Source organism: Clinocottus analis, unplaced genomic scaffold (genome assembly GCF_023055335.1).
Source record: "Clinocottus analis isolate CAN_PGR_092001 unplaced genomic scaffold, fCliAna1.0.p SCAF_12, whole genome shotgun sequence".
In the NCBI taxonomy this organism is placed as follows: Eukaryota; Metazoa; Chordata; class Actinopteri; order Perciformes; family Cottidae; genus Clinocottus; species Clinocottus analis.
Genome location: NW_027175843.1, coordinates 3,558,970 through 3,580,282, shown reverse-complemented (window position 1 = coordinate 3,580,282; position 21,313 = coordinate 3,558,970). Strand labels below are relative to the sequence as shown.

At 42.6% G+C, this 21,313-nt stretch overlaps 1 protein-coding gene across 1 annotated transcript in view; it reads left to right on the top strand.

Moving 5' to 3' along the window:
- The window catches only part of ramp1 (receptor activity modifying protein 1), a 50,715-nt gene extending 30,813 nt beyond the window's left edge, over nt 1-19,902 (top strand). Inside the window, exons 2-3 of the mRNA XM_068571830.1 lie at nt 1,126-1,261; nt 17,819-19,902. Of these exons, the coding sequence (XP_068427931.1) occupies nt 1,126-1,261; nt 17,819-18,074 (392 nt within the window). The 3' untranslated portion in view covers nt 18,075-19,902. The remainder of the gene's footprint in view (nt 1-1,125; nt 1,262-17,818) is intronic.
- Nucleotides 19,903-21,313: the final 1,411 nt, after the last annotated feature.

Here is a 21,313-nt window from a genome sequence, read left to right as displayed (position 1 = left end):
TGACAGAGAGAGAGACAGAGAGAGAGAGAGAGAGAGAGAGAGAGAAGGTTGCTGCCACATGAGGGATGAATAGAGATGTGAATAAATGAAGGCAGATTCACTGAGACACACAAGACGCAGCAAGTTATAAAGGAAGCGAGAGAGGAGTGTTGTGGGAGTTGGGGAGAAAAACAAGGCGAGGCATCATAAATGTGCGGAGGCTGCAGGGAACGAGGAGGTGGAGAATCAGGAGGAAGTCGTGAAAGAAGGATGATGCGAAAGGCTTTATTAATGTGACAGCTGTGTTCCAAAAATATGTTTCAATATTGTTTTTGTGCTTCGAGCCAAATCACATTATGATCCTATGTTGATTTTTGTGCAAATGTATATCGACAAAATGAATGTTTTCGAGTGAGCTGTGATCAGAAGCTTTCTTAAGCAAAAACAACTTTCTTCTCGGCCGAACCAGCGAGGCTTCATGAGGTTATAATTTATTAAAATGGTCTCATTTTAATAACTAAAAGCTATAAAGAGAGCTAGTATGTGGATTCTTTCAACTCAGGATGGATCCAGGGTAAACGGTTCCCTTATGCTAAGCTACGCTAATTGGCTACATGTTCTAACTTCGCATATTGCTCAAATACATTGAATTTGTGTACATTCTAATCAAACTCTCAGGAAGTTAGCGGCCATTATCTGATGTCACATTTTTATTAAAGCTTTCCGTCTGACATTAATTTGTTAGTTATGTTCACATCGTTGTGTTTGAACGTCCATGAGGCGTCACGTCCTTTTCTACCTCGTGCTTTCTTTCGCAGCATGTAAATCTTTTGACCCACAGTGAATAGTGTATGTCTGTGTGTGTGTGTGCTGTTTTGGGGGGTCTTGGCAGTGGCGCCTATCACTGAGATAGCAGATGGTGTTTGGGTGTCATGTCCAACAGATGGGGAAACAGTTTGCGCTGAACCCAAAAGAGACGACAACATTTAAGGTCGTAGTTGCTTCCGGTCATCAGGGCAGTCCTGTGTTTGTTTTTCGCCACCGCTACGGCCTTTAACCGAGCCGCGAAACGTTGCATCCATTGACACACTTTCCCTTCACTAATCCATGTGTCCCTCCCTCCCCTCTTTCCCATTCTCTCAACAGTGTCTCAGTGTGTGTCGGCACTGGGGTGTGGACCCCACTATGAATTCGCCATTGAGGAGTTCTGCCTGGCCAAATTCAGACTGGACATGCAAGAACTGGACCAGGGACACTGGTGTAGCTGGGAGGACACGGTCGAGTGAGTAGAATAAACACACACACACACACACACACACACACACACAGAGGGATAAAAATGCAAACAGATTAACTTTCCATACAAAAGTAAATAACATAATGAGCTTTCCATTTAACATTTGCATTAGGCATTGTTGAGTCAGCAATTTCATTACATTTGCGAGTTGTAATGCAGTAAGAGGATTAAAACGCCGAAAAGCAATTGTGGTTACTTATTCGATCTTCACACATCGCGATATTACCTCCATTCATCGTCTCTGATCCACTCTAAAGTCGACAAAATGTACGTTAATTCCACACTGAGATGCGTTGTTTTCTGAAAAAAAAAAGAAAATCACAAAAGGAGTGTGTGCGTTTCTGGCTGGAGATCTATATATAAAAAAAAAAGCGTCCCAACATTTTGGTCACCTTCCAACAGCTAATTAGCTACTGGCTGAGAGACAACAGAGAATGAGAGTAAGGGACTGGGGGGACGGGAGGGACGCGCTGAGAGCCGTCAGTGTCGGGAACAAAAGCCATCAGCCCCGCGGCATGGACAAGGATTTTTTTTTTTTTGTGCACGTACAAATATTATCTTTGCACTCACTGTAAGAGACGTCTGGCGCCACAGGTTTTCAGTCGCTTTCAGCATTTGAGTGCCAGTTATTGGCATCATTTGCTACAATTAAACAATTACGTGCCGCTTACTCGTTTTGTGTTCAAACAATAAAACCCCTACCCTGAATTACCTGGGTGTAATATCACGCTGCCTGCCTGAGGGCCCTGTGTAAGCTCATAGCTCCCCCGCCCCACCAGCAGCAACGTTGGATAGGCGAACCCAATTACGAAAGTCTCCAACAGGCCTGACCGTTGACCTCGTCTCATGCACAGCATTGTTTCTGTTCTCGTGAGAACTGCTGCTTGTGAAGTCCTTTCATACGGCCTCGGGCCGGAGCCAACTATGTCATAGTAGCTTTGGAAAAATAAAAAAAACAAGCTGCAAGGTTAATCTGGGTAAAGGAGCGGTGTTTCTTGATCTACGCGAGGCCTTTTGGTCGTCATTCAGGCCGCATGTGAGATTGAAATATATATATGTGTGTGTGTGTGTGTGTGTGTGTGTGTGTGTGTGTATATATATATATATATATATATATATATATATATATATATATATAGGAATTTGCATCCATTAAAAAAATCCTTTAGAAATAGTTATTTAATACATATTCTATAAATTGTAAGTGTAAATTCATGAAGATAATTGTATGTATTCTATATTAAATCAGACACTAATGGCACAGCGCTGTCTTTTTTTCAACCAATAATTATTTTGCACTGGTTAGGGGTACTTGAGTACATCAATGAAAAAAGATGGTAAACCACTGATCTAAACAATCCACCAGAAATATAATTCAGAAAGAACTGTGAGGTGAGAAATCTGCTACGCCGCTGAATCTTCTGTCATTTTGAAACTTGAGCTTGAACTTGGTATTTTGCATAAAGTTGAGATATTTTAACTTTAAGCAAATACAGACTGCCGAATGCAGCGCACGGACAGCCAAACTCACAACACTCCCACAGGCGCAACATTATTGTAAGTGCTTCTAAATATAAATAATTTAACATATGGTTGTCATACTAACATGTTCATACAGGCCATTAACACATGAGATAATAATACAAACTGTATAAGCAATTATAAAGCCCGTGTTACTTGTGTTTATTAAAAGGACCTTAAAATACAGCGTTACCGCTGAGTTCACATTCATGTTGTTGGTTAATGCAGTTTCAGTTCACTGATTTCCAAAGTCTGGGCTGCATTTGCTGTTTAGCTAAAGCGAATTTTCATAAATACCACTCGATCTATATTTTATGGAAATGAAGGAGAATCTACGGCTTCCCTGGAAGGAGGGAGAAAAGCATTCAGTCATGCGAAACGCAAGAAGCCTTAAGGTTAATAAGGTGTTATGTGGTTAGCTCCCATGTGAAGCATGGTAAACAGATTAACACATGCAAAATCAGTGGGTTGTTGTTGTTTTTTTTGAAAGAAAAGCATGATTGCATTTAGATATTTCACCCTTCTGCTTCCCGTAACGGGCAGTTGTTGACATGCAATGTGACTAATTCAAAATCACAAGGTTCCAGCTTAGACACCGTGCATACAAAGTCATGTTTGAGTGGTTACCGCTGGTTGTGCTGCACAACAACAAAAATCAATATAAATGAGTCCTTTCAGAGAGATAAAGCAGCAGTTATTAAAGCAGCAGTTATCAGAAACAAATAAAACTAGTTTGTATCCTTGCATGGCATAATTGCTGCCGAAAAAAAAAGGGAGAAACTCAGCCTCCGAGACACGGTCGAGCATTTCCGATATTCCCCACGACCGTCTCTGGGAACCGGAGTCGTTTAGGTGCACGACCGATCTGTCGACAAGGTGCTCTTTGATTGAGATGAATCAACGCATTTTGATAGCGGTCCCGCCGTGAGAATCTCGTGGGCTTTGTGAATAAACCTTGCTGGGTGGATGCTGCGGACGGTGAGTTTAGTTGTAGGATAATTGAAGCAGAGCGGCGCAGCAATTCATCATCCCGGTTTGCGAGCACTCGGGTATGTACGGGACACTCAGCAGATGGAAAAAGAAGAAAAAAAAATGGCGAGTCTGCTAATGCAGATGGAAGACAGATGGAAGGACGGAGACGTCCAGCTGGAGACCGGAACGATAACATGTCACCGTCTAGGTTCAGATTCGACCTTTTCCAGCACGCTGTGGGAATTGAAGCTCTCAGGAGTGGACGTTTTTTGGGAATTCTCAATTGCCACTTATCTCCACATGAACAAATAGATTTGTTTTCCCCCTCTACTAATATTTTTCAAACCCCCCCCCTCGCTTTCTGATTCCACCCGACACAACGTTCACTTGGTGATCAATCAGTCCCCTTTCAGCATGAACCTTTTCTGTTGGATAGGTCGACAGGAGCCACACGAAAAAAAGATCTGCCGGCGAGGAGGCAGATCTGAAAGTGTTTGCTCAGCTAACTGACGTACGGCCATTCATTTAACTTAACCCAACTACGCACAGTGTCAAGCAGCCAGGAGTCCTTCACGGCCTTAACCATGAATCCATTTTTCTCTCTTATTTCCTCTTTCAATTTTTCAAACCTCTCACTAAAGTTTTCATACCGTTTGGTTCCTCGGAGCATCTTTATATGAGGTAGACTCCCTCAGTAGACTCAGACTCCTTCAATAATGCACGTGCAACCTCGGTCACTTCCCACAACGCTGAGGTTTAGTCTGCGTTTGTCAGGGCTGATGGTTTGCAAAGGCTCCGTTTTGGCCAAAGAAAGTGCACACCCTGCAGTTTTTTTAAGAAACTGTGAAATGGATGACATAAAATAATTACAGAACAGCTAGGGAGAAAAAAAATAGTGGAGGATGATAAAGGACTCGGTACTCAACTGTCTTGTCCAATTACTCGGTGCCGACAGCATCTCCGAACAAAGAAAGTAACAGTTTAATTGCTTCAAGCCGATGGGCACAACTCCCAATAATTGGGAGACTTTGATCTTTTCGGCAGCTACATAACAGAAAAGGGGCCTCGAGACGGAAGTCCAACCAAAGTTTGCAGATGACCGCAGCCTCCGAGGACAGATGTACGTGGATGCAGCGTTGGAAGCGAGGCGCCGATCACGCCTATGAATGTTGCTCATTAACGTGCAAAGCGAATCAGAGTATAACGTTACCCCGATCTTCCGCGGGGCTGTAGAGCAAACGCACAAGTGTTTTCTTTAACCCCGCCTCCCAGGCCTCAGGCTCATTCTTATGAACGGAGGAAGCAAAGTACATTTTGGACTCGGCTATGCTTTGCGTTTTACAATGCTGTAATGGTTTTGATAAGTGCCTTTTGGTGTTCAAGAGAATGTGTGCCTCTATCCTAATGTTTTTCTCTGGGAGAAAGTCTTGAGAAAAGCTGAAGGCGTCACTTGACATAATTATACAGTGTGGCCAATATGTCAAATTTGCTTCAGCTCTCTATTTCCTTTAGACTTCGGTCCACAAAGACGAAGAAACAATCTTCTGGCTTGAACATAGACACACAGGGCAACCATACAACTAGGACCATACATCTCCACCATTTTGTTTTTAAGGAATCTGCTTCCTTCTTGCACTTCACTGTGAACAACAGTGTGACTTACATGCATGCTCCAGCAGCTTGACTGTGTATTTAATGTGCTTAAAAGCATGTAAATGCTAGCCTTACGTTTTTAATATGTCTAGTTGCTTAAAAAAATACTATCATGCAATTCTTTTAAGGGGAAATGACACCTTCTTTCTGTCAAGTCCAATTGAAAAGCAACACAGCACACCTTCGCTCAATTCAATACACGCTGCTGCTGCAGTCGGACTTATTCTGGAACAGCACCAACGCTGCCAGCTTTTTAATTTAGTCTGGAGGGAGAAAGAATTATTTCAGATTTTCACAGGGTCAGCCTGAACAGGTTACATGGAAAATGTCAGAAAACCTCTAAAAAAGGAAAAGATTTTAGGAGTTTAATATGGAGGACATTTTTGGGTTACAATGTGTTTTAAAAGGTTATTTTTCACAAATTCGAAAAAACAAAAAACTGTACAGTAAAATAACTTCAAATGGATCACGGTCAGAGTGAGCGTCATACTGTTCAAACTATTCAACAGTTCAAATATGAGGAAATTATTTAATTAGAGCTAACTAAAGCTAACTGCTTTAATAGTCTCAAAGGCTGCAGTGAAGTTGTTCATGATCAGGGTCACACTGAAGATAATCATATTTCAGTAAACCTCTGAGAAATGTATTTAATTCATGAGTTTAAAAATAAGCAAACGTTCAATGTGTTTTTATGTCATTTGAGCTGAATTGTCCCGTCATGTACAGAGAAACTAGCAACAAGGTCAGCAACATTGAGCCTTTTGTAAAGCAATAGGATGGTTTGACAAAAGTCTTCTATTTGTAAAAGATAATTTTCCAGGAACTGTCAAATAGAAAAAACAAACTCTAAACATGACTCCAGATGAATAGATTAAAGTGTGATCTCTCTTTGAGATATGATGAAAAATTAATACAGAATGATGGAGCGCCACAACAACACTAATCTGCATTTGTTGGGGATTTAAAAGTTAAAATGCCCTTCATCTCTTTCTCAAAACTTTAACATCAACAACTTGAGATAATTCTCTGTGCATGAATATGTATCGGGTCTTTTAAGTATTCTTTAGTCAACCCATCTGCCAACCTCACCAGCAGAAAACCCTCTAGGCTGTTTATATCTTCATCCATCCGCTCTGTCAGTTGGGTTAGTCGGGTGATTGTGGCACATCACTGAGCTCAGCGTGGTTAGTGTAGCCTCCAACACACACTCACACACACACACACTCACAAACTCCTCCAGCATTATATGCAAATTCTCCAACAAGATATATTTTTAGTGCAAAAATGATTGTATTCTGCTTATTAATCCCTGTGTTTTAGATACTCTAATTACAAATCCTATTTCTCTGACCTTCACATAAAATGCTCTGCTCCATACCGTGTTAATGTTCAGAAAAGGAGTTATTGTTTATATGTTGTTGAAACGAAGTGATTCTTTAGTGAAGCAGCTCTTTTTCTCAATCGCTATGTCTTCAGAGTCAGCGGTTCGTTTCCAGCTATTAAAAGCTACACTCACCAGATCCCAAAAGCGTCTTAAGGTATAGATGCTCGTATAAATCCATCTTTAAAAAATCCTCGTAAGCTTATAAGGTGCTGCCCGAAAGCGTGATAACTGAAGATGAACAGATTCCTTTCACTCATTATACGGCTAACGGCGGGAGGTGAGATCTCTCATTCATTCTTGACACAGAACCTCCTCATCGTCATCCAAGTCTTCTATATATTTTTGTGTCGGACGAAAGTTTTATGAGGCTATGGAACCACGCCCATCAAATAGACAAAGGTTTTGAAAAACGCCGGTCCAGATCCACAGCAGTACTCTGTATGGCGATGGACTCGAACTTCTGTAGCGGCTTTCTAGTCTTCTGACCAGTCAACGTGATTCAACACGACATGTCATCATTCACACTCAGTCATACGCTGGTGGCAGGGCCTACCGTGCTCATCCGGTCTATCTAATCATCATGACCGCTCACACACCAACGGCCCAGTATCAGTGTCTTACCCAAAGACACATCAACCTGGACTAGGAATCGAACCGTCGATCCTCCTTTGGGTTGCTAAAACAACGTAAAACCTTTGAGGCTGCTGAAAGAAGTCTGATTTTATAGGATTCTGAGACTTTACATCACACTTGAGTTATTTCCTCAGGGAACATTGTAAACATGAATTTATGTCTCAATCTCTAGTTTCATGTCTGTTTCGATAGTGTGGTGTTTATTTAGTAAATGATGGTCCATTTAGAATCAAACAGTCCATGAAGCAGGGTATGATTTAGGGCGTGACTACCTTGTGATTGACAGTTCGCTACCACGGCCTTGGCTGGTCTGGCGCTTGTTTTCGTCTTCAAATTTTAACCCGTTCAAAAAGTAAAAGTCTATGAAACATTTAGGTCTTCTCTTATTTGGCAACTGGTTGTACATAGCCCCCCCCCCCGACAGAGGCTGGGGGTCGAGTCGGGTCAAGAGCGCTGCAGGCACAAGAGACACAAACGAGAGAGTCTCCACAGGCTGGAACCTGACCAGCCCCTCTGAGATGAGGAGCAGCTTGCTGCGACACCGACACACCTGATGCCGCCCGTGTAATCGAGCGCGCCCACACACAGATGAACCCGAGAGACAAGCTGAGAGTATGACTAGAGGCTGTTTACTGCACATTAAAGGCTCCCCACGGACTGTTAAGACAAAGAGGGCTGGGAAGTGCAATAGGATGTAAACAATGCTGGATAAAATATGATAAATCTGCTTTGCAGATGTTTTATGTGGAATGATATGAGTTTGACTCAAAAGCAGTGGCCCATGTGTCCCTCGCTTTCCTTTGACTTACTCTTCAGCTGCAGACAACAGCTCCATCCATCTGTTTTTGTGTTTGCAACTCGAAACCACAAACTTAAAAAACAACAGCAAATTACAATAAATTGCCAGACTCTTGTTGTCTCGAGAGCAGTTTTTCTTCCGGAAACATAAATCAAATTTAATTTATTCCTATTTACATGAATCACATCAGAAATCACTTACAGGTTGTAACAACCTCCTGCTACGCCGCCCCCAGCCCTAATGACACGGGCACGCTGGATATCACGTTGGTAACTGGTTTTATTGTGACATGCACACGCTGGCAGACTGTGCCTCTTCTCTCCGTTTACACGAGGAGAAAACGCATATATATTCATGCGGTTTGGCCTTTCATTTACACGAAAACGGAGATTTTATCACCGAAGACGATCAGTTCTAAAAACTCCGGCCAAAGCGGAGATCTCGGAAAACTCTGTTTTCGGGTTTGCGTGTGCACTCGGTCAAACGGAGTTTTAGGTCCTCAAACGTCACCGTACGTGACTTTGAATGCATCACGTCATATATGAGCGTCCTCTGTTTACAGTTTGCTGATCACGGCGCTCGGTGGCGTATTCGTGCGGGTTCATGTAAACAGAAACTTTTTGGAAAACGATCATGTGTCTACGATGTTATTTTTGAAAACGGAGAGGCCCAAATATTCGTTTCCGTAAATACCCGGCGACGTGTAAATGTGGCCCGAGCCTCATATAGGGACACGCCCCTAAACAGCTTCACCTGTGACTAATTAGGCCTCATTAACGGCACCTGTTCAATGAGCAGCCCCTCCCGTCCCCATTCTGCAGCTGAGCTTAGCCACGCCCCCAGCCACCACACACAGTCCTAATTTAACAATGAACGTGTCATACTTTTTTTAGAAGGGAGCTGTCACACACACACAAAAAGAAAGGAAAACACCGCAGTTGAAACCTGTGAGCAGTTCTGTTTGGTGCATCGGTGCACAAAAGAGGGGCAGAAAAAACGCCTCCTCGGATCCCTCTGCTGCCGCCGGTGAAGCCCGGCGGGACCAATGAGTCGTCAAAGAGCATGTTTGCAGTATTGATGCGAAGGCTCAGAATGAGGAGACTGATCAATCAGAGCGGGGAAACACCTCGTGTTGTGTTGTGTTGCTCTTCTCAGGGCTCCGAAATATATTAACTCGCTTCCGCATCAATGTGGAGGTATTCTCAAAGGCAACGCAGTGTGCCAATGCCAATACACTAAAAGCTTATAATACAGGAGGGAAATCATCAAGAATTGGGATTGTTTTTCACACCAACAAAGGGAGAGGAGGAGATTGTTCCTGAGAAGCAACTAAAACAAATGCAGTTCTTCCTCAATATCAGCAGAGGAGGAGCGTGAAGTCTGAAGGAAATGTACGCCAGCCAGTTTGATGATCTTCAAAACTGCTTCTTCTTTTTTATCAAACTTTAATAGAAATGAAAAACCTTCCTAACGGAGGCAAATATGCAAATCATCATTCTAATGCTATTAAAGTTGCACTGCATAACTGCTGCTGCTTCGGCAATCCAGGCGATGCTGGATGTCGTCCAATCAGCGGAGCTGTAAAAACATACGCCAATCCCTTCCTCATCAGCGACTAATCATCCGTTTAATCACAGAGGTCCACAGCAAGAGGACTTTGATTAGCTTCCCACACTCCTGAGCTCACTGGATCTTTCCTGGCCGGCATGGGCATCGCACGTAACTCTGATGTGAGCTCACATCACACAACGGTTTTTAAATTATTACAGACGGCCGCCGGGCATGCATGACTGACTGTACCAGAATACTCTCCAACAATCTCATGCAAAAAAAGAAGGTTTGGAGGACCAAGAAATACAGAATTATTTTTAGAGCCAGATAGAGGCAAGGGCAAAGGGAGTTAGGCTGTAATTAGGATTAATCCAAAACATGATATCCCTCTTTTGGATTAATTGGGCGTACTGTTTAGCTGTCTTCTAATCCTTGCAGCATATGAAGACAATCGGCCCCCAGCTTCACTTTGTTTCTCTGACAGTTTGAAAGAGTTTCTGGCAGCACCGGCAGGTCAGTAGATACCTGGTCCCAAACAACCGCCATGCTGGAGCATTGGAGTCACTTCAGGTCAAGTGCCCGGGTCTACAGGGGTACACACACACACACACACAAGTACTCAACACACAAATACACTTACATGCATACTGGTATTGTGTGTGTGTGTGTGTGTGTGTGTGTGTGTGTGTGTATTGGGGGCCAGAAATCTTTAAAATGATATACATTTTTGGGAAAATATTGTATCACTTTTGGTCTCGTGTAGAAAAAAAGAGTTGTGCACCCCCCTCCCCACCCTCCTCCCACACACACACACACACACACATAAGATCTGGTCATAAAAGCGCAGCAGGAAACCTCCTGTTCCACTATTCTCATGGGGAAGATTCAACATCCGAATTTGCAGGATAACATAGCAGAGAGAGAGAATACTTTGTCTGAGCTCAGTAGTGACAGTTTGCCGTGTTTTTTTACGTCTTTGTTTTTTGTTTTTCAAGGGAGGAATCTCTCCCTTCCTGCTCCGAGGTGATCTCTCCTCGCAGCATGGCAGAAACGTTCTCAGCTGTAAATGCGAGTGATGAAGAAAGGGCTGGATGAGGTGGTTACACGTGGTGGCACATAGCTGGACCTGGGAGAGGACACGAGGTCGTGTTTAGAGATTTTAAAACTGCAACACAATCAGTCTTTTGTGTAATAAAACAATAGACTTTGATCTTTAATATTCTTTTCGTTTTTTCATCTCGATGGGATTTTTCCTGTCCTCATCTTCGGCTGCAGTTCCTTGATGCTCTTTGACCCGTTTTTCTCAGGGAACGTTATATTATCTGATCAGATGTTCTCCTAGATTAAAATGAACAAAAAGCGTAATGACAGCCTCGCTGTTGATATATCTGCAGCGCTCCTTACCGTGTCTGCGCTGCGCGAATGGAGGAAATTATTTGTCACAAGCTGACATCTCGTTTCCTCGTGACAGAGAATGCAACTTCTTTTTTTTTCCATTTGGTTTTTGAAAACTGCTCTTCTGGTTTAATACTACAGATGCTTTTCATATTTAGTTTTACTATGAACACCAGGAACCATCATTCGGTTATTAAAAGTGAAGCCAATGCTGAAGAGACTTAAACCTGCATTCTCTCTACTGACCAGCAGGAGGCGACTCTTCTGGTTGCAAAGAGGAGGACGATTGTATAGTCCAAGAGAAAAATGATTCTACTTCCCTCCATTTCTTACACTGTGTAAACATTGTAAACATGATTTCATGGTCTCAGCTCATCTTCAATAAAGCATGATGTTAATATTTAACACGGTCCCATCCCAACTCGTGACTTACTGACGCTTTTGCAGCTCACTTGACGTTCCTCTGCAACGTAGAGGAACGTCAAGGTCGCAGTGAACACGGGTTAACGTTGGGAAATCAAACAACAAACACGTGCTTTGGTCTGGGCATCAAAAACGGTTAGTGAGGTGTAGAAACCTCACGGTTTGGGTTTAAAATAGCGACTTAAATCAAGTCAAACCTAAGCAATGTAGCATAAATGCAAAGAAGCGCGTCACAACCATCGCTAATGTAAACTAAACACTTTGGGACATGAACCCAAAGAGTAATGACACAAAGTTTCCCTCCGATATCCAAGATAATATAAGGTGATGTGAAAATAGCGTAACAAATTGGTCAGGAACGTTTATTTAGGCACACGTGCGATTGGTCTCACAATTTATAGATATAGGACCCGTTGTGAATTATGAAACGGGTCTATCGCAGCGGCAGAGACGTGCATTTCCTACAAATTAAATTTAAAAAATAATTAGAAAATAGCTATAACTTTGTGATTCTGTTCAGGCCAGCAGAGAAGGCCGAGCTGATTGTTCACTGGTCTATGGTAGACAATCGGTCTGTTCTTCAGAGAAGAGATCATGTGCTAAGACCGCTAGATTTAACAAAGCAAATGACAGCTCAACAAACCCATGAATGCAGCTGTGGGAAGAACCTAACGGGAATATGTTGACGACATCAGAATGCAATGAAACAAATTGTTCTCATCAAAACCTGAATAAACAGTAGTCAGCATCCGGCTTAATTATAATCACGCGCTTAATTAAAAAATAGATACACAGTATTTATGAGACACTCCAGCGGGGCCAGACTGGAATAATAATTCAGACGAGGCCTTTTCCTGAGAAATATTGTTTCCGTCAGTTTCGTAACCTTGGTTCTCTGAGCGAGGAGGCCAGCTCTCTGTAGTGTAATCCATACGTAGCTGGCCATGTGCTCTGGATGCCGTAGAGGACGGGAGTTACATCCAGCTGACGCAAACTCGCTTACAGGAGTTCATTCAAAACATCAGCTGTAAACTGTAGAACTATTCAGTTCATGTTATAAAAGGATGTAATCCACCAGGAATAAGACATTGCAGGTAGTGGCAGTAAAAGATGAGTTTTGTTCAACTTATTTATTCTTTTGGCGGAGCCCCCTCTGCTGTCCCCTCCCTCCACCCGAACAGCCCAACGTCCCTGAAGAGATGTTTGCCACTCAAAGCGAGGTTTAACGCGGCTAAATATGCAGCACTCCTGAATATAATATGACTCAGAGGTTGTCTGCAGGGCAATAGCAAACATAACGTCAATGTTACACCTTAAGTGGGTTTCCCAAATGACATTTTCCCCCTTTTTTCACATTTTTATTTCAGACAAATATGGCAAAAGTCGACAGAAGATAGAGTAGCAGGAGGTGAAAAGCATGTTATGAGTCCAATTCAAAAAACATTATTCCGAACAGAGTGAAAGCTTTCGGCAGGAAATATCGCGCGCAACGCATGTGTGTGTGTGTGTGTGTATGTGAGAATATTGCTATTTTGAAAACAACAAATGTGTAGAATGCTTTTAACGACGTTGGATCTTTCCAACGAAAACATAACCTCCTAGTTATTTATTGCATGCTACCTGAAAATGATGACTTGTGACATGTGTTTTGCAACAACTGAATAAGTGACCTCCTATTCTTGCTTCCCACCTGTCCCCCTCACACACCTGGCTCTCTGGAGTGTCCGTCAGTGGAAGTAAAGGGAACTGTGCTGACTCATTTCTCGAGTCACTGGAGCAGCTTTGCTGTGCGTTGCTTTCATTTATTCATCATCAGGTTTTATTTATTCACACTGCGTGCGCTCCGCAGACAACGGATCAAACTTCCAGTGCTTGATCCTGCTCCGTCTGCGCTCCGTCTGCTTCGTACGGGATACTTTCATAACCACTCCAGTCAATTCGGCTGCCTGTCCCTCGCTCTGCATGTATCATGCATGTCTGCATCTCCTCCCTCTGTGTTTTCCCTCCGCCTCCGCCTACATACATTATGAGTTATTATTACTGATCGCTACCTTTTTATTTCTTATTTTTTAATTGTATTGCTAAATATTTACTGCACCTTACTTATTTACTTACTTTGTACTTACTTATTGTTTATCCAAATTGTATTTTATACTTTCTCTTGTATAGTTAAATGTTCCCTGTTGCTGCTGCTGTTGTTTGTCGTTGTCGTGTTGTGATGCGCCTTCCGCCAGGACAAAATCCTCGTTTGTACAAACTCACAAGGCAATAAAAAGTTTCTGATTCTGATGAGCTGATTGCCAGTTGATTTTCTATCGGGAGAAAATTGCATCTGAACATTAATTTCTCCCTGTGTGCTCTCAGGTGACGCGTGAACGCAGGCTGTGAAATCATTTCCAAAACATCATGTCACAGGCTCAAACTTTTCAACGTCCCCTTTTTTTCAACACCCGTACGGCATACTTCATCTCCCACACACTTGTTGTAAAATAAATACTAATACTTGAGACGTGAGAGTGGGCACACAGTCACGCACACGGCCTCGACCAAGCATGCAGTCCGACAGCTCTGCTGGCAAAGTGAGGAACTAAACAAACCTGCACTCATGACAGCCGGTACGTCCAGCTATAACAACACGTTCCCACCTCGACGCGTCTAATACCGACGTGTGGCCAGTGCTCTTGAACTTCAAACTGTGGCGCTGTGCACGGGTCCCTCTGCAAGGACGCTGTGTCAGTTTCCACTTGACTTACGACAACCACTTCTTTTTTTTTTTTGATCCCGTGACGAAAGACTCACCTGACAATATGTCGGCGTTCATTCATATTTTCACAAGGGACCAAAACTCTCCAAAAATTCACGTGTCTGTTTGACCCATTCATCTCCCCTCGCGGAGGGCGTGGCCTGTTGACGAGTGGACGGTGGATGTCGGTTTCTTGTAAATCCCTTACGTTTGTGTAGTCCTGTCCATAACATGCTCGAGTGTGCATCAGGCTTTTGCAAAGTCGTAAATAAAAGCTGCACAAGACTTGGCAGAGGTTGCTTGTGGCCGGATCTTGGTGGAATCCCCCCCTCAAAGGACTCCTCGCAACTGTGTTTTGGAAGTTGTCTCGCGGAAATGTCATCTATGTTAAGGCCTTTGGTGCGGGAGTAAACATACCATCCCTCTCATAAATTAAACAAAATATGGCCACTCTCGCTCTCTCTGTTTTGGTTGCAGTAAACTTCACAAGTTCTCCATTTCCTCTCTCATCCACCTCCCTGCTTTTGACTTCAGAGAGTGCTCTAACCTTTAAACAGAAATGTACTGCATCTGATTAACAGGAGAGCTAAAGTGAGTTTATATGGTCGCCCGAGCGCGACACTCTGTCGCTGTTTACTGTAGCAAAGCCTGCGTAAAGCTTCCTTGTGTCTTTGTCTAAATAAGATGGGCCCTTCTGTGTAAACCTTCTCTTCTCCGTCCGGTGGTTTAAATTAAGATGGCGAATCCGATCGGGAGCAGACGAGTCAGGCAATGCAGCTCGTGCTCATACGAGTTAGAGAAAGACCTCAAGAGTGCTATCGGCGCTCTCTGGGAAGTCAGATCCAAAAACACACCTGCAGTTACATCTTATCGCCGTAGGCTCCGCCAAAGAGAACTAAAATATGAATAAATACCAACTGCCCGGAGTAGAATTTCTTACGTTGCAAGCGTAACAAGCTAAACAACAATACTTGACAAGCTTAACATTGTCCATAACAAACGCGTTGGACTTGGACAGCGGTCTCCTTGGTGAAAGTTCTGTGTTTGTTCATTGCACATCACTCTTTGGACTACGCCGAATTCGGACCAAATTCACAATGTTCAACGTGCCGCTGGTTTGCAGACATGTACAATGCCCAAACATTTTCGTGGCGACCGGGTTGCCAATTAAAGATTAAAGAAGATTAAAGAGAAGTGAAACTTCAGGATGTGACATTTCTTCAAAAATCTGTGATTAGTTTAACCTTTTGATAACTGCCATGACTTTCTGAAATATGAAATGGCTGCGTTCAGCACACACATCCAGTACATACACACTCTTTCTTGCAGAAGCTGCACACCATCGGGTTCAATCTAACCTCATCTGAGGGGAACTAGTAGCCGACCACACCCACCGTCGCAGCCCCCTGACTCTGCTGCGACTTCTTTCAGTCGCTGAAATCTGGGCGCTCACTCGACCAGAATATCTTTTTTTTTCTCCTACACAACTGATTTGTAAAAACTTCAAGTAAAAGGCAGAGGGAGGAACATCCAGACAGAGTGGAGTGCTCTGCACCGCTGGTCCGATGCCAATCAGCCCTGAGCTGTTTACATCTCCGAAACTTCCATGAAGAACGACTCCACGTGAGAATAGTAAACGAAAATATAAAAATCTGAGCTGTGCAGATTAAAGAGGACCCGCAAAACAGATATTCTATTAAATAGGTTGCATCGCATTATATTTCACACTAATTGATACACCCATTAGAGAAATATCACCGGACTCTGACGTTCCCCTCAGGTCTTTTGTGCATTTTTATGTATTTTTGTTTTCATGGTCTGCATCAATACACTTGTGATTCATTCTCACTGATCTTACTACACTTGTTTTCTCTGTGCCCAGCAACAAAAGGCTTGCAAGTGAAGTTTGCGCCTAGTTGGTGAACATTGTGCGGTATTTTGCGGCTAAACGCATTTCCCTCAGGGAGTGATGGAGACAAAAACGGAGCAAAAAGATGAACATTGAACTCCAAAAGTAACACTTATTTTGCTCTGAGTCTGTCAAAGTCGTTTTATCAGGTGATTAGGTGATAATCCATAATCCATAGGTCAGGGTTTGTTATTTGGAGTTTTTCCGGCCCTCAGTGGCCAATCAATGCTACTTCAAAAGATCAATACGTTATATTATTTAGCATTTAAATGTTAGACATGACATCTGCAGCACAAACAAGATGTGCTTCAACCATTTAAGGTCTTTACGTGGTGGGACTAATATCAGGTGCATAATCAGCAGTTAATTTGCATTTAAAGTTTAGCCATTAAAAAGTACAGTTATATCATTAAGTTTACAGCTTTATTAGAACACATGTTTTAGTGCAGTTAGTCTTTACTAGTTGCACTCAACATACAAAGACCTACCTTACTATTAACTACAGTACAGTGAACGTTGATTTCTTTAAATATGTTGGTCGCCCGCTGTATGGGTGTGATTTGCTGCCTGCACCTTATGACCTTAATTTGAGCATTCACAGTATCCTCTGTTTGCTAAGTGTGCCATAATCATGGGTCATTACCTCAATTATGATGGGGATCATCTCATCATGGAGAAGCACCGCACACGCACGAGGTATGAACGATGAGTATGAGTCCGACCCCTCCCTCTTGCTGTTTCTTTCCCTACGTGTCTCTAACAGTGAAGGACAAGTGTTTTGCATCCGAGCCACCTGGACAATCTCGTAATGTGTTTGTCCTGTCTTCCCTCCATCCAGAGGAGACGCAATTATGTTACCGTACATGATTTATCCAATAAAATATTTTTAAGAAGCAATAAATTCTCATATTGTTATACAAGGTGAAACCCTTAAATCTCTACACTGCCATTTTTAATTAGAAAGGAAACAGGCTTATGCATTACATTGATCACTGTGTATTTTAAAGATCACCCAATAGGGCTTGAAAGAGGGTTTCATAAAACTAAGGGTGGTAGAAAAGATTTTGTCAACACTTACAGTAAAAGACTGTTTAGCAACGGACACAAAAGAAAGAATAATTAGTTTTACAGTGAACATTGTCGACCGTTCACTAAACTCCTCTTGCAAATAGTTTAAAGGACTTAGCATACTATTAGCTTCAGGATCTTTAATGGCTTTGGAGAACATACCGCTCCAGCAAACCCAACCAACACACGATAAAGTCTTAGCTAACACATCGGGCTAGTCGGCATCCTCATACACTTTTCTTTTGTTGAATGTAAAAACATTTCTGGTGAAAATACAAATTTACTGCTGATAAACAAGACCCATTGTTTGTTTCATCACGATATGCCAGGAGTTGAGTGGTAGCTGCATATGTGCTGGATGAGAACAAAGAGTTGAACAGGCAATGACAGCAGTTACTTAAGTGGAAGTGTGTGGTGTGAGCGAATGGTGAGTTGATCTTCCCCATCTTCACAAACTGTGTGTCTTCTTCTGTTGTGTCCCCGACATGCAGACTCTACGGCGAGCTGACAAACTGCACGTTCCTGGTGGCGCTAAAGATGGACTGCTACTGGCCCAACAGGCTGGTGGATGAATTCTTCATCCGAGTCCACAAGCACTACTTCCACGACTGCTCGTTGTCTGGACGGCTCCTGAAGGACCCGCCCAATCGCATCCTGGGTCCCTTCATTGTGGTTCCCATCTTGGTCACCCTCCTCATGACGGCCCTGGTGGTGTGGAGGAGCAAGCGCAGCGAGGGCATGGTGTAGTGCAAGGAGAGCGGGGTGGCACATTTCAAGACAAGAGGTACTCTTTGTCCTTTTGGTTGCGTCATATTCACCCTCAGCGACCGAAGGATCTCTCTTCCTGAGTGTTAGTGTTCGGGTGAAATGGACCAGAATCACTTTATTATGGACCTGGAAGCGGAGCTGTACAAGACACCCGTTAGAAGCAGATACTTCAGTGACGCCTGAATGCACTGACACCATCATGAAGCCTTTACAACTGCCATCTGTTGTAACACCAACGGTCTGACATGGATCGAAATCCTTTCTTTGGTTTACAGAGCGTACCTGAATCGGATGAGGACCTGTTGGAAAAATATGAATATAAAATATATAAATAAAACACATCTGTAAAAGTGTATTCCTTTCTTGAGAGAAACAGCTTCAAATAATGTTGGATGTGGTGAAAATGCTTCAACTGATACAATAATTTAACACATATTTGTGGAGTCCATGGAAATCACATGGGATTACAGGATTAAAACAAAGTGCTGAACTATCCCAGGAGGCCTGCTTTACACTTTGACAAGCTACAAAAAGACACTAACGCCATTCGTTAGGGGAACCCAGGTATTCCAGATTCGATGTCTATACACATACTGTCGATATACACAATCTTTACAATATATGATGTATCTATCAGTGGACTGTCAGAATGTCTTTGTAGCACAATCAAGATTAAAACAATTCCAAAAACATTAAAATACAACTAAATACATTTCTCAGTTTCATGTTATACAGAGACACGATTTAAGCATATGTCCATTATATTTTAAATAAACTCCCAATCATGCAAATGGTTTATGTTCACACTGTCAAGATATAGTGGGAGTGTTTTTTTCTTTTCATTTCTTTCCTCTGCTCATATCAGACACCCGGGCCGCATGTCCTCGAGGTTCTCGCCATGCCTGCAGTTCAAACACTCTCCTCCGAATGCCAAACAAAGATGTGTTTCCATAGCATGACACGAACTGAACCAGCTGACGGAGCCGCCGATGTCCCATTCTAAAGCTCGGCAGGTGAAGGTGAAGGTGCAAGACGGTGCAGAGTGCAGGGACACCACGCAGGGGTCCAGGCCCCAATTTCGACGGGCTGCGATGATGTCGTGTACTCTGGCATCCATCCTCCATCACCAAGGAAACTAAAATGAAGAAATTCCAACGGACACACAGGTGGATGTCATTGAGTAAAGGCTTTGAAGGCCACGAGAGAACAGACGTTTGGGGACCGCAGACAGTTAATTCACCAAAAATGATCAAACAGGTCTTTTATCCATTTTAGTCACAATATAGAAAGACACGAGCCCAATAATTACCAAATTGATTCCATCCAATTTCGGGAGTTGCAAAAAGAAAAAGAGTCGCAAGAAGGAGAAAAAAGAGAACAAAGAGTAGGAAATTTACTGTGGGCGAATCACAAATCTAACTACAGAGAGAACATAAAGTGATGGATTAGCCAACACACATCTCTGCTGAACATTGCCTGAAGCACAGTTTGTGTATCATGGACCTTAGGTCTATATTGATTTGTGATCTCCCTGTGTGGTAGAGTGCGCTGTGTGAACTGTTTCCTCCATTGATATTTTTGAACGCTCGCTTTGCTTTCTAGATTCATTGAACTGTAACCCGCCTGTCAGCAGAACACACCAGAAAGCACGCCCACACTTGCCCAACGCCATTTGTACTTTGTGCCAAAAGCTCTTGGAAAACAGAGGGCAGTGTTTGCGGAGAAATGTCTAATTTTGTTGGAGTGACTTCTAATGACTGAATTGTAAAATCTATGATCATGAGGAAAAGTTGAATAAAACATCTGACTACTGTGTCTGATACATTGGGTGTTTGGCCCTTATGTTCCTTATGGGTTGGGTGGGATGCTACAGAGGGCTTCTGGTAACTTTGTGTTAAATATGAATGACGACTCCTGCAATAATGCATGAGCGGCTTCGTGCACAACATTGAGGAGTCGTGAATGCGCCGGGTTCAAGCCCCCGTGTCATGCGCTGAAGTGTGAAACATTTAACAAAGGCAAAGCTATATTTAGTAAAGTGTACAGAAAACAAAGGCCTCCAGTCAAGCTTTGTGACCTGAGGAATTATCCACAAATGGAGGACTTGAGTCTCGTCACTCTCCCTTTTCACACATTTGCATTGGGAAGCAGCACTGTTGCCTGAACAGAGAAACAGGAAATGAAGGTGCTGTCACAGCATTCTTTCTTGTACTATAATGTTGCGTTTGTGTTGATGCTCTCACAAGACAAGTTGGCATTTAATTACAACGTAAGGGTCAATAAAGCTTGGTTGGCAATTAGAGCAAACAGCTTCTTCTTAATGTATATTTATTAAATGAAAGGTCTAACTTGTCCTCTCAAAGTCAGTCCTCAATGTTTTTTTGGGGAAAATCCAAGACAAACTCCAAGACATTTGAGACAAGTCTAAGTCAAGGGTCAAGGCATTTGAAACATGTATGAGACAAGTCTCAAGTCATTCGAGACAAGTTTAAGTCAAGCGTCAGGTCATCCGAGACAAGTGCAAGCCTCAAGTAATTTGAGGCAAGTTCAAGTAAAGTCTCAAGTCATTTGAAACACATCCAAGACATTTTGGAGTTTTTTTAGGCGGTTTCAACCACAGACTGTTTATAAGAAGTGCACGTAGTGACGTCACCCCTTGGTTTGTTGAAGTGTCTAGTTTTAATCATTGTCATCTTGATTTTTTGGCAGTACTATGTTGATTTTTGCAACCAGAAGAGGCACGAGAAGGAGGAGCTAAATTAGATCTTTTTAGGCCAAAATAGTTACAATTGACTTCCAAGAAGAAACATCTCACTGTGAAAGGGTTGAAGTCCAAAGACGAAAACATAAAAAAGTCATAGACAGGACAATGCTGTGGTAGCGACCTATCAATCCCAAGATAGCCCTGCCCCAATAGCATAAATATTCAGATAGATATAGATATAGATATATAGATAGCATATGGTCTATTTTACTCTTAATGGAACCATCACTTTTTAAATTAACATCATGCTGAGTTGAGACCATAAACTCTACTTCTCACTTTATTTATAACCTAAAAACATTGTCAACTGGATACAATATTTTTAGGCAACAATCAAGTGAGAAGTAAAGTCATTTTCTAATGGACTTCCGTAAGTGTACTGATGGCCATTAGAAAGAATGCATGTTAAAGGCACTTCAACGTTGCACTTTTTGTACCCAGAGGTGGCCCTGAT